At 43.4% G+C, this 14,547-nt stretch overlaps 1 protein-coding gene across 3 annotated transcripts in view; it reads right to left on the bottom strand.

Annotated features, from left to right (window-relative positions):
• The window catches only part of DCBLD1 (discoidin, CUB and LCCL domain containing 1), a 96,913-nt gene extending 84,923 nt beyond the window's left edge, over positions 1 to 11,990 (bottom strand). For 2 of the 3 annotated variants that reach the window (XM_029223661.1, XM_029223662.1), the window contains exon 1: positions 11,705 to 11,844. In XM_029223661.1, the coding sequence (XP_029079494.1) occupies positions 11,705 to 11,816 (112 nt within the window). In that variant the 5' untranslated portion in view covers positions 11,817 to 11,844. Of the gene's footprint in view, positions 1 to 11,704 lie in introns of all 3 variants that reach the window. The other variant, XM_029223660.1, reaches the window with a different exon arrangement.
• Between the last annotated feature and the right edge of the window lie 2,557 nt (positions 11,991 to 14,547).

Raw genomic sequence — 14,547 nt, 5'->3', positions numbered from 1 at the left:
ATAGTCACAGCTATAGACTAGAAGCACATGACCAAGTTCTGCAAAACTGTTCTGCAAAACTTAGAATCTCTTTAAACCTTATTCTCACTGTGTATAAAATAGATGCTACAACACAGTGTTTCCTATCAGCTAAAAAAGTCACTTAAAACAAATCAATTTGAATGCATGAAAATTAAACAAATCATTTCAAGAGGTCCTATCCAAGAGTCCCTACATAATGGGAGACTATTTCCATCAGTGTGCAAAGACATCAATAATTTTAATATTAACATATTAAAAAGCATCATTTATGCCCAATGGATATAAAAATCTCAAAACCTTGTTTAATGCTATTCTTTAATGTGCTATAAGTAAAATCAGTGAAAACTCTATAGTTCTTGGTCACTCTCCAGTCTATGAAAAGGAAAAACGATCACTGAAAGGGCTGTGGATGTGGGGGAAGAGGGTTGCACACATGTCGGCTTCTAACTTCATAAACTATTTCCATATACTTGGGAGGTGACAGAGCACAATGGTTATGACACTGGGTTCCTGTGTCCCTGGGAGCTGTGTGGGCTTGGGTGAGTCCCTTTACCTCTCTAATCGTCAATTCATCATCTGTAATACTGAGATAATGATAGTGCCCAACTCACAGGAGCATTAAATAATACAATGCTAGTAAAGCACTGAGCATAGAGGCCAGCATACAGTGAGATTCAATACATTTTAACTACTATATTTCTATTTTAAAAATACTACACATATTAAAGCATCAAGAATATTGCTTTGAATTAGCTGACTTCTTCCAAATTCCACCACTCATTGGCTCTACGATTCTAAGAAGTTACCTATTTTGTATCAATCTTCCCCATCTCCAAAATGACCACCCAAAACTGGGTGTGGTAAAGATGAATGAGGCTGTGTGTGTTAAGTGCTCAAAACTGCTGGGAAGTCTAACCAGAATTCATTCCCCAAGATTTATCTAGGGCCACTAGCTGCTAGCTCAGCATCTCTCAAAATAGGCACTGGATCCCTCAGTCCTTAGAAGGCTTACAAAGAGATCACACCCTTGTTGCCAAAAAATGGCAAATAAGCTTCCAGAAACCCACCTTTTTCTTCGCCACAGGACATCTCAAAGCCCTTGCAGTGCATGCGAAACTTTAAAGGAGGATGCATGCTCAATGGGCATCTCCTGGGAGCAGTGTTCTGTGGGACACACTGGCCAGCTCCTGGGCTGGGCTCACAAAAGGGGGGTGCACAGAGAGATCCCAAAACAGGGCTTCCGGGATCAAAGATCAGATGTGGAGAGGTGGATTTCGGTCTTTAGAGCTCTAAAAAATGGACACTGAAATTGTAACCTGTCACTGATATTCAAAAGCAAGATTTGCCACTGTTGTTATTAACTTACAAGTGCTTAAGTTACAAGGGGAATTGGCAACAAACCGGACACGTTGTTTGAGAGAAGTGTCCTAATTTCACAGATAAAAATGTAAAACCAAACCAAACAAAACAAACCCCTTGTTTGTAAAGCAAAACAAGTCTTAGATGACTGTGTTATCCCTGTTGAATAGATGCTCAGGATACGGAAGTTGGAGAAAAGTGGCTGCTGACCTTTATTAATAATGTCAGGATGTTGATGTCATGTCTACGTTGCAACTGCTGAAGCTGAGGACAAATGCGAGCAATCCTTCCTGTCTCTACAATGTGCTGTATTTTCTAACCTTGGTTCCATGTTAAATATGCATGTCACCAATATTCACATATGTGTAACTGGATGTTGACTTTTCTCTTGGCGTCCAAAAATTCCAACATTACCAAGTACAGACAAAGTTCATCTGAGCTTTAGAAGTCAAAACTGTGGATAAACAACAAGGTCCTACTGTAAAGCACAGGGAACTATATTCAATATCTTGTGATAAACCATAATGGAAAAGAATATGAAAAGGAATGTATATATATGTATAACCGAATCATTTTGCTGTACAGCAATTAACACAACATTGTAAATCAACTATACTTCAATAATTTTTTTTAAAAAGTAAAACTTTAAATGTTTCTCTATTGCTCCCTCATATATACAGATATTTTCACTTTGACAGATTTTTTTTTAATTAATAAGCACCAAAAAGTTATTGGAACAGGAAAAAAATCATAAAATTAATTGTGAAAGTGCTCTTACTAACCAACCATTTATTGTAAAAGGTGACAGATACTGAGTGTTCTAAGGGACTTTATATTATCTTATTTAACCTTCAGGACAATCATATTTGATGGATATTATTAGTTTCCTTTTTAAAAATTATGAAACATTTCATACACACATGCGGACATACAGATAGCTGTGTATAAAGAGTACTGTCTCAAACATCCAAGAATATACCCCATAGCTTATAAGACAGGACATTTCCAATACAGCCCAAGAAGCCCACAGCACCCTTTCTTTACCACATGTCCTTCCTATTGTCCTTGCTCCATGTGTGAAGAAGTTGAGGCTCTGAGAAGCTGAGTAATCAGCCCTGGTGGCGGAGCGGGCATCTGAACCTCACCTGACTCCAGACCCCATGAAACTCAAGCACTGAGGTGGCAATTGCTGAAGTCACCCATTTCAGAAGTGAGAACACTGAGCAGAGAGATTTCAGGAACTGCCCAAGATCACACTACCAGGGTTTTAATGCCAGCACAACCGGCATTAAAACCCACATTACGATTATTTATTTATAGCCCTACTCTTCTGGTCTTGAAATTAACATGAGGAAGAGAGCCATATTTAATTCAGGGTTTCTTGTAAAACTTATGAGGAATTCCACCACTCTCTGTTTTGAATCATTTAAGTAAGTGCTTTTTACTAGGCTGTTAAAGGAATAGTCTGAGAGGCGGCTAGTTTACTTCCCACAAAGGCTGTCCTCTGCTTCGCACCAACGGAGCTCCTAAAAGCTGCTCTGTAAATGAAGGGTCAGTAGACTCAAGTGCTGCTTCTCAAACTTCAGTGGGTACAGCAACCACTCGGGGATCTTGCTAATGTGCAGGGTCTGACATTTCTGCATGTCCAAAAGTCTCTTGGTAATGACTCTTCTGCTAGTCTTTTTAAGATATACCCTGAGTAGCAGGAGACTAAAGGGCCCTCATTATTAGGAGGGATCTTGAAGTGAATTTTCTTAAAAATGAAAAATCCTTGAGATACCAGTTTTGTATGGTTTTACTTTAATATCTGTTCCTAAAATTGGAACACATCTGTATTTTCAATTCTCTGACACATTTTTACTCTCGATTTCATTTATACATCCAGGACAGAAAGTAATAAATTTCAGGATCTATATTTAAGCCAGAGTGACGTTTCTAACACCTGGACAAGAGCGTCAATTTAGGAATTATCTGAGCACAGAATGAAAAATACACAAAGAAATAGGATGAGGTTTGCGGGAACATACATGTACGTACCACATGTAAGGAAAAAGCAATCAATGTTGACTAACCAGAAAATAGCAAATCTCAGTTGGGAAAGAGATGGCATTTTATCATTCATCGAATGAGGTACGAAACATAAGAGTTGAGAGAAAAATAAATAAATCATGAAATTCATATCACGTTGCATGGTCCTGAAAATTGTATAGCCTTTGCACATTCTGTATTCTGCACTGCTAAATGTATCACAGCGGATTAAAGCACAATAGCTACTAATTGGGAGTTTTCAAAGTCTTAATATTTCTGTAGCAAGTGTAATCATCTCTAAGAGAAGCCAAAGGCTATTAATTTAAAACTTTATTGCATAAATAACCCCCTGAAATTGTGTTCCTCCAAGATTTCTTTTCTTGAACTTGATCTCATCTGGATGAACGTCCCTTGAAGATGAGGGGCAGAAGACCATCATAAGGCATTTAGAATTGTAGGACATGCACCTGACCCCCTCTTTAGGCACAGAAAGTGAATGCGTCTGGGGTAAATGATTCAATCTCTCTAAATCTCAGTTCCTTCAATAGCTCTCAGAATTGTTGGGATTCAAGTCAATTCAATTAGATGCAAAAAAAAAAAAAAACCCAAAAAACCAAAAACCACCTGATAAAAAATATATATTTGAAGGTAAGGTTTTAAAATGTTACTTACATAAAAAGTATCTGACTGGGCAAACAACAATGATCAATAGATGCTTAAACCATTGAGTGAAATGTCGATGGAGAAGAGTAGTCTGAGTGAGCGAGAGACTACTATCCCACAGACCACTTCCAGGTCATATAGGAAAAGGCAACTTTATAAAGGATGGATTGAGTTGTCACTTCCTGAAGTCACTGATCATTCTCAACATCACTGAAATGGGGGGCAATAATCATCACAATAATAATATATGCATCTTGTTGTGATACAATTAGCAGTGCATGGCACCTTGAGGTACTTTTACCCAAAACCCTTAGCCTGAATCTAATCAAACCTGTAGGTCTAATTCAGGTTTATACTTTAGGGGATGGTGCACGTAAAAGAAAGACACACCACTCAGAAGCAATAAGTCAATTTAGGATGTGAGCTGTGTCACCGGACAATTGAATTTGACTTCCTTGCAGGAAAATAAAATGTATGTGGGTGGGGATCAGTGGTAGATCAAAAGTGACTTAAAGAGACGTAATAACTAACTGCCATGTGTGGACTTTGTTTGAACAAACCAGTAGCCAAAAGACATGTTAAGGTTAACGGGGAAATATGACTTGAGTATTAGATATTAGGGGAGAAATGCCATGAAGTCTTCAATATACTTTAAATACCTCCAGGGAAAAGCAGTGTGTTTGTTAAGATCTTAATAATACAGCACAGTAACTGTAGCAAAGAGGATAAAAAAAGGAAAAGGAAGAAGAAAGATGGGTGGAAAAAGAATTTCCTACCCGAAAGGCAAGAGGGTCTCAAAGATTTTTAGACCCTTTTGAGCTAGCACTAACAGCAGGTACGGCACCATTTCTCTATCTGTAGAGTTGGCTATCTTCTATTTTAGACTCTTGGCAAAGCAGGGGCTTTCTAGGGGGAAAAAAAGGCAAATCTTGGTCCATGTAATTCTCACAATAAGCAGCCTCCATTCTAAACTCCTCGGAGCGGGAGCAATTCAATAAACAGCTCTCATGTCCCAGCGGGCCCATGGGCTATTAAGTCTCAAAAGTTTCCTCCTTTGGACTGAAATCAACCACATTTCAATCTGCTTTTGTAAGGCAATAAAAAAAGCTGGGGCTTCCCTGGTGGCGCAGTGGTTGAGAGTCCGCCTGTCGATTCAGGGGACGTGGGTTCGTGCCCCGGTCCGCGAAGATCCCACATGCCGCGGAGCGGCTAGACCCGTGAGCCATGGCCGCTGAGCCTGCGCGTCCGGAGCCTGTGCTCCGCAACGGGAGAGGCCACAACAGTGAGAGGCCCACGTACCGCAAAAAAAAAAAAAAAAAGCTGAATTAAATCCACTCAGCTTGTTAAAAATTAAGTGAGACCCATGAAGATGTTTACCACCTTCCCTGTAGGAAAGTTTATGCACTGGCACTTTGAATTTAACTGGACTTCTGATCTCTGTCAGAAATAATAGTGAAATAAAGGTGTTTTTTTTCCCTTTTTCTTTTTTCAAGAATAGAGTGCTGGGCTTCCCTGGTGGCGCAGTGGTTAAGAATCCGCCTGCCAATGCGGGAGACATGGGTTCGAGCCCTCGTCCGGGAAGATCCCACATGCCGCGGAGCAACAAAGCCCGTGCGCCATAACTACTGAGCCTCCGCTCTAGAGCCCACGAGCCACAACTACTGAGCCCATGTGCCACAACTACTGAAGCCCACGCGCCCAGAGCCCAGTGCTCCTCAACAAGACAAGCCACCGCAATGAGAAGTCCGCGCACCGCAACGGAGAGTAGCCCCCGCTCGCTGCAACTAGAGAAAGCCCGTGCGCAACAACAAAGACCCAACGCAGCCAAAAATAAAAAAAATTTAAAAAAAAAAGAATAGAGTGCTCCATAAAAATCCTTTACACATAACCTCTAGGAGCATCCACTAAGCACTCTCAGTCATGAAATGGAGCCATATAAAATGGAAATGACCATGTGTAAGCATATATCAGTGTAAGACAAAGACATTTCTGCAAATGTGGGGCATTAGAACACCCAAGGAGATAGTTTATGAAAACTAGATTAACAGATTAAACAGAAATGGCATTAAACAGTCAAGGCATACAGGACTATGTGGCTCAACACAGTGCTAATGTCACAAATGCCTAAACACTGTCCTCAAGTGATCTTTAAGGTAAAGCAGGGCCCTGATGCCCTCAATGTATAAGCACCTACAGATCTTAGGGGACCAAAGACCACCTGCTCCTCTATTTTCAAGATGGCCTGCACCTAACTTATGGCAGCTTTGCTGGTATTACCTGGAAAGGAGTCTCTGAGATTCCCAACTCTTTTCAGAGTTGAATTTAGCTATTTTCTTGAATACATGTACGGTGTGTCTAAAGACATCACAATAGTCATGTATGTAATTTCTGTTTAAAACACTTTAGTGACTACTACCCTTCACCTCATTCGCTCAAACCTCAGCTACAAGCATTCATGCACCGACTCAGGAAATAGTTATCTGGAGCCTGTTATCAGCCAGGTACTATAACCGGTGCTGGTGGTGAATAAAAAAGCTCTGTTTCACTTTGCTCTCACAAAGCTTAGCCTTTCCTTCTATTTGCCTCCCGTTCCCCGCCACCCCCCCAAAAAAAAACCCCCCTATCCTCTTCAACTCCCAGTGAAAGGCAAGTTTGGCAGTTGGTTCCGGATCCAGCATACTAGGGGTCATAGTTAGAATTCATTTCCACATTGGGTTAAAAATCACCATGTGTTTTTTTTTCCTCATCAGTTAAGTCTCTCCCATTCCTGCACCCCCAGGACAAACAACGATTTTTTAAATTTTATATACAAAGCAGAGAATGAACATCTGGAAGATGACATCAACACGACTCTTCAGTTGCAAAAAGGCAAAATTACTCCGTAGTCTAACGAAACAGAATCTGAAAGTCTGGCAATATTTTTCCTTTCATCTTCAATGCCAGACTTTGAATATACCAGAATGAGTTCCTCTATTTTAAGTCCATATTTTCAGACTTTTTGTTTACAAACAACACTTGGACTAGACATACAACTTCATTACTTTGTCTTGTTCCGGTTGTGATTCTCAACTAGCGTCAGCGCTGAGTCTTTAACAACAGGGCAGGAGCTGTGTTTTCACTGTCTTCTCCCCCCATCCTCACTGAGCACCCATTCCCTACTGAGCACCCATCATGTGCTGGCCACTGTTCAAGGCACATAGCTTCTCATGAATCTTAACTTCTCACAGTGGGGAGACAGACAAGAAAGAAAAGTATAAATTATAGACTCTGTTGGAAGGTGGTAAATGCCCTAGAGAAAACTGCAAGCAGGGAGGGGGAATGTGGAGTTCTGGGGAAGGCGAGAGGGTTCCAGGCGGTTAGGGCCATTCTCCCTGTGAAGGCAATATTTGAACAAAGATCGAAGGAGAAGGGAGTCACGTGGACATCTGGGGCAAGCCTGTTCCAGGCAGAGGGAACAGCACCTGCGAAGGCTCTGAGGTAGAAGGGTTCCTGATACCACTGAGAAATAGCAAGAAAGTCAGTATGCCTGGGGATGCGGGGAAGTGTGGTAGAGAACGAGGTCCAAGAGGCAGTCGGGGAGGCAAAACAAAGGGGTCCCCGTATTTGTCAAATTAAGAGTAATAGCAGTAATAAGTAGGAAGAGAGCTGGAATTTATTGAGTTCTTTGTGCTAAATGCAATTCCAAATAGGTATCATGTATTATCTCCTTATAAATTCAAAGCAACTGGTCGCTCTAATAGGCACAGAGTTGCCTTTATGCTTTAGGATGCGCATGGCAGTAAGTGCAAAACTCTCCATAGGAAGTATTTCCCTTAACAAGCCCTCACCCTACCCCTGCCTTAACATGACTAAAACCTTCGCTAAACTCTGCAATTAATCTCCCCGTGCATCTTAAAAATAAAAACATAGTTTCTTATAAATGTCAAATGTCTTGCTTATTCCCAAGTTGTGGTTTTTTATATGATTTTCAAGTCTGTTCCAGTACCTGAAGGTGAAAGGGTTCAACTTATGAAAAGTTAATAAGTACAGTTTGAGACACTATTCAGAGTTCAAATCCTGCTTTAATAACATCCTTTGATGTGTTTAATGAATCCTTTAGCACAACTTCTTTTTTCGCTGTAATACTGTATATGGTATAACTTCATGTTTCAGAGTGTTAGTTACAAATTACATCTGATAGAGCCAAAAGACATGGTACATATTGTTCTGCTGGCCATGTTCCCTTCTTTCTGCTGCACTTGCCTTTAAAAGGCATCCTGACATATAGAAATAAGCATGCCAAGACAGCTGGGCTTGCTAAACAAAGTTAATTAGTGGAAGTACCAGATGTACCTTTATAAAGAACTTCAGTAGACTCTTTATTACTTAGTTTCCACTAATTAGGACATAATTTGAAAATATCTCCTAATACGAAAAGATTGTTCAGTTCAACTCAAGAAACATTTATTGGTCAGGTGCTATGAAGATAAAGACAATCCAGTGGCTGCCCTCAGGAACTTACAGTCTCCCAGGCTGACCAAATCACAGGCCTTCAGGATGAAGGAAAATCTGGGGTGAGGGCCAGCACTGATGCAGAAGGTGCGAGAACAAACTTGTGACTACTTTTTAAAAAGCCACTCACGTCAAACATCAGACATCAGCTGTCCCCTGCTAAACCAAATATAAAGGAGTGATGGCTTAAAAACAGAACTTCCGAAAGTAAAAAGTTAGATTTGGGCAGAATTTTTTAATCCATTTTTCTGTATCTAATTCTACGCTTAGAAGTTTCCTCAGAGATTAACTGCTTATTTTTATTCTTCTAATAATTAAATCAGAAGGAGGAAATTTTTAATATCCATTTCCAAATATTTTGGTGAAGAGAGAATCAGGTATTTTTAGTCAGCACAAATTCCTCACATGAATTAAGGGTATTTTATTCCACAAAACTTATAATCAAGGGAATAAGACGTAAGCCCAAGCCTATGGATTTATACAAATCGAATCAATGCTAATGATCAATTTACATGTGATATTATGTAAAGTCAAAATCATGTGAAACAATCTGTGTAAATATCTAACTTTAGTTAAGTGGATCCAGAGGCGTAAGAAGGAGCTAAAATCAGCCCATATTCTGCTCATCATGCCCTAATGCCTGGGGCCTGGCCGCCTATGAATACAGGAAGAATGGACTTTTTAAAAAAAAATAATAAATTGAGCAAAAATACCACATAGGTGGGAGTCCCTGGTGGCGCAGTGGTTGAGAGTCCGCCTGCCGATGCAGGGGACACAGGTTCGTGCCCCGGTCCGGGAAGATCCTGCATGCCGCGGAGCGGCTGGGCCTGTGAGCCATGGCCACTGAGCCTGCGCGTCCGGAGCCTGTGCTCCGCAACGGGAGAGGCCACAACAGTGAGAGGCCCGCATACTGCAAAAAAAAAAAAAAAACACAAAAAAAAACACCACATAGGCAAGTAGCAGCCTCAAAAAGTAACTAGTATAGCTTCAGTGGTCACCAGACTCTGACTTTAAAATTTTGAATAATTTCATTGACTAGGCTTACAAATATTCAGATTAATGTATCATATTTGCTTCCTGAAACATAACACAATGAATAAAACTCTAATATTAAATTGTCTATGACACAGACAGCAGTAGCACTTTACCATAACCCTAACATTATCAGATGTTTCCACCATCTCAAAGCTGATTTGAATCAGAATTACCTGTGGGAACTTTTTTAAATCGCATGTTCCCAGGCCCCACCCATTGGATGGTGTGATTCACAGTATGGGTCTGGGGCTTTACAAAGCTCCTGGAGAGACTGGTGAGCAGGTAGGCTGGGGAGCCACGAAGCAGCTGACTAAGTTGACAAGGACAATGGAGGTAAAATGTAGTAAATGCTGTCTTCTCACCAAAACAAGACTGTTATGCTAAGGCTACCCTCTTACCTTCTAAACATTGAGAGCACTAATATCACTGATGACCACCATCCAACTGTATATCCAGTAGCATATTTCAAAACATAAAATGGGTTTGCATGCTTAAATTTATGAAAACTTGAAAAATAAGTGACCAAGGGCTAATTAGGAAAATGACAGACGTCAGAAATACTCAAAAAACACTGATTATGCCTCTTCACTCATGAGGTATCAGAACTCGAGTTTGTAGATTTTTTTCAGTCAATGTGCCAAATCTAAGTTCTTCTTTTGCGATTGGTTCTTTTAACATCCTAAATATATAGGATGCTTCACCGAAACATGACATCTTCTTCCATCAATCATGTGCAGTAAAGTCTCAGATGTGAAGCTCTAAGAATCTAAGCAAGCACACGTCTTCCCAGAGAACTGCTCTATAAAGTTAACAGCCTGGATGCCATATAACATCTAAAACTTCATTTGGAAAGATGGGTGACAGCTTTAGCCAGATTAGTACAGGGACACATTGTTGGATCTATTCATAGATGTACAGTATTGAAGGTGCCTCTTCAAACAGTGACCTGAGAAACATTTAAGTGCTTAAAACACCCGTGATCAAAATCGTACATTTAAAATAAAAGCATACATATTTATATTTTACGATATTCCTAGCATTCTGCTACAGTGCCAAGATACAGTCCGTCTAAACTTTAGCTTTTTTTTCTTTCCTAACAAATCGGTATGTATGCAAACTTAGGAACCACTACCAACATCTTGAGTATCAATGTTTCAGACTGGGAATACATGGTTCAGTGGGAAAAAAATGCCAGCATTTGGCTTAGTTTTGATTCTTGTCTCATTATAAAACACGGGGCGGGGGCACGGGGGCAGTCAAAATATTCTGGCTAGATGCACTGCCATTAAGTAACCTCAGTCGTAGAGGGGCAAAAGTAAGGGAGGAGGGAAACAAGAACTGAAAAAATCCGCAGAAAGCTGCCCCTTGCGATCCATAAAGAACTAAGTTACAACGATTTGCCTACAGCTGGTAAAACGGCTTACTGCTCTCATCTGGTGGCTATGCCGCAGTAAATTCGGTTGTGGGCTAATTAGGTCCAACTTGAAGCCAAGGACCAGGTGCAGAGAAAGATCCGCCTGGTCGGGAGTCGACTCGCTCCAACACCCAAGAAGGAGCCGAGCCACACGGTTCCAAGTCGGGGCGCAAGCAGCTCACTCGTGACGGGAGGCGCGGTGGGACTGCCGGTTTCCCAGGGGGACCTCAGGGAAACCCTTCCCGACCATCCGTGCAAGCCACAAACTCACACGCTACGATTCCAGCCGCGCAGGGAAGCGAGGCGACCGGGAGGGCCCGGCCGCCCAAATGCCGGGCAGCTCTGTCAAAATGAGGCTTGAGAGGGGCCTCCCCGCATAGATCTCTCCCCTAAGGCTGGGGTCGTCAGCTCACGACCCTTGGACCATGTCACTTCAGGAAGGAAGTCTGGAAACTAAGTGAGCCGGGCTGCGGAGAGAGAAAGTCGGGAGGCGCCAAGCTGGTCCTCTTGTTTGGGGGCGAAGGAAGGAGTCTGGTGGGGAGCGAACGGAACGCAGTTAACTTATTTTACACTCGAGCCGCCATCGGCCAGAGAGAGCCGGACTCCGCAGGGCGCAGGCTGCGACCCCGACCTCCTCCCGCGCGCGGTCCCCTCCAGGCCCAGTGCACCGCCCGCCGGACGCGCTCCACTCACCCAGCTCCTCCGCCTGCAGCCAGAGCGGCGCGGAGACAGCGAGCAGCAGGGCCAGGAGGCCGCGCCGAGCAGCCCCCGCCTGCGCGCAGCCGCCGCGGGCGCCGGCCACCATGACCCCGCCGGGCGCCAGCTTGGCAGGCTCGGCTCCCCCTTGGCCCGCGCAGCGCCGCCGCCGCCGCCCCGGCCGGCCGCCTCCTCCACGGCCGAGCGCGGCGCAGGGACTGGGAATAGCAGCGGCCCGGCACCGAATCTCATTGGGGCGGCCCGGGGCCCAGCCCGGCGGGGGCGTCTCCCGCCCCGCCCAGCCCCGCCCCGCGCGCCGGCCCCCGAGGAGGAAGTCTCTCCCGGGCGTTGGCTGGCCGCGGGGGTGTAGGCGTACCGGGCGTGGCCCGCGCTCCCCTCTAGGTACCCTGCGCTCCCCGCTCACACTCTTCTTTTCCTCCGCCCCTCCTCTCCCAGTGCACGTGAACCTGGGAGCCTGGAGGACTCCTGCCCTTGAGACCTACCCCCAGCCGCGCTGTGCCCGGGTCGTCCCCGGAGTGCCTGAGAGAGTGGTGGGAGCGCCAGAAAGCCTACTCTCCTCCAGGGCTTTGCCAACCCTACAGGGGTGGGCATACCATTGACAGTAGCACTGGGGGACTCGAAATATTGTCACGGTAGGATGATGGTGGTGACAATATCCAGTTCAAGTTCTTTTTCATTCATTCAAAAGTTACTAGGTTCCAAAAGTGTGCCTCCCGGCCACAGTGCTAAACCCTTGTGACACTTGCAGACATTAAAAATAATAAGGCAAGTATGCAAACGCAAATCGCAGTCGGCGACGAATAGTGCTAGCGGAGCCCATTCAGAAGATCTAATTAGATGGCGGGTGACGAGACTGCAGGTAGGAATCAGACAGGAAAGGCCTCACTTAAAAAGTGGCATCTAAGCTGAGACTCGGAGAGTGAATGGGACTTGGGAAAGCGGAAGGCGGGGGACAAGAGAACGGACAAGGTGTGCAAAAGAGCTGAGGGAGGAAAGGGCCAGGGTGTGGGGAGTTAGGCGAACAGGTGGGTTCATGGCCGGAGGTGGAAGCCGGAGCGCTGAGCAGGGTCCGGAACATGGAGGGCCTGGAAGGTCGCGTAAAGGATGTTTTTAAACTTTATCCTCGGAGCTAGGAGCAGCCAAGAAGTTGTTCAAACGGAGGAATGACACGATCCGATTATCTGGGGGGGGGGGGGGGGGGGGGGGAGAGGGGCTGGGGGGAGGGGAGAATTACAAGGCCATTAGCGAGTAGCTGGATGGGGAAGTGGCAGTGGAAATAAATGAGGACAGATTAGATACATATTTTAAAGACTCTGACGTCTCCAGATCGCTAGTCCTCCGCTCACTGCCATAACCTTCGCGCTACCGTTTGGCGCCCTGCAGTTTTCCTGGGTAACACGCAGCGACAGTTAACACCTGCAGATGCCGAGAAGGGGAAGTGTTAGAGGCGGGAGGAAATAACAGCCCCTCCAAGGGCCAATATTGGCCCGTCACGTGCTCTTTAGATACCCCGATAGACTCTGTTCACACATACATTCCTTTTTTCCTCTGTATTTTTTAACTAAATACAAACGCTGTTGAAACTTCCAATGAGATATCTTTGGGGCTTTGCTTTCTCGAAGGCGGCAGAAGTTAGAGGAAAGAACTCGGGCTTTAGAAATGAGGCTGATCCAACTCTGAATCTAGGATCAACCACTGACTGGGACTGATTCTCTCTGGGACTCTCTTCGTTGGGGAGTATAATACCTAACTTTCCTGGCTGTCACAGAGACAAAATAAAATATGTATAAGAAGTTATAGCATGTAAGAGGTAATCAATAAATAACAGGTTTAGCGTATTTGTATTGAAAGCAAAGGTCACACCCATGAAAATATTAAATATTCTGACACAAAACATAAAAAGATACTTTGACACATTGAATCATTTCCTAACTCCAGCTTGCCCTATTTCTTCTTTTCATTCTTTCTAAGAAGGTGAGTATTGGCAGCTGCGGGCCTCTAACAGGTGTGGCTCTGTGAGCAATGAATGAAGAAAGACAATGGGAGCATTGTTCACGGTGAGGAATTCATAGGGTGGGGCAGGTGAACTCCCGGGGGGACCTTTTCCATCTCAGGTAGTACCTTGATGGGAATCCAGTAGTTTATTCTACACCAGAATCCTGAGCCAGATCAGGAGAGAGATTTAGGATCTGGTAACAATGGGAAAACCAAAAGACCAGGTGGATCCTAGTGCTTCATATGCCATTCCTTCCTTGCAAAATAAAAGAAAATCTCTAGTCAAGAAAAGCATAGTGAAAGAAAAATGTGAAAATACAACAGATTATCAATTATACTTTTGTATATAATACAATAAGTAAGCCTCATTGAATTGATATACTTCAACCACACAGACTTTTGTGTTAGGCATGTGTACCTGTTTTATTCTTGAGTTGATACCATTTTGATCTTTTTTTAAAATAACGCATTGTGGAATCTCAGAAGTTAATGTAAAGTTCCAAGGGAATCTCAGAAGTTAATGTAAAGTTCCAAGATTCCATTAAAAATTATAATTGTTAGAATCCATCTGCAACATCTCACAAACTAAGATTTAAAAACTGCTTATCATATGAAACATCTCTCGGAAGGGGCTCTCACAAGGCTATCTAACCCCAACCCCTACTTACCATTTAGTCTTTCTGTATTTTGCATATCTAACTACAATTTATGCTTACATCTGTAGCCGTTCTGTAAAAATAGAGAACAGCTGGTCAGGGCTGCCTTGTTTTATATATAAAATATGTATTCTGTATTGCTTAGGCAAGACAGAATTTAAACAGAAC

Source organism: Monodon monoceros, unplaced genomic scaffold, assembly GCF_005190385.1.
Source record: "Monodon monoceros isolate NGI ecotype Baffin Bay Population unplaced genomic scaffold, NGI_Narwhal_1 Super_Scaffold_15, whole genome shotgun sequence".
NCBI classification, from domain to species: domain Eukaryota; kingdom Metazoa; phylum Chordata; class Mammalia; order Artiodactyla; family Monodontidae; genus Monodon; species Monodon monoceros.
This window is presented reverse-complemented; position numbering and strand designations above follow the sequence as displayed.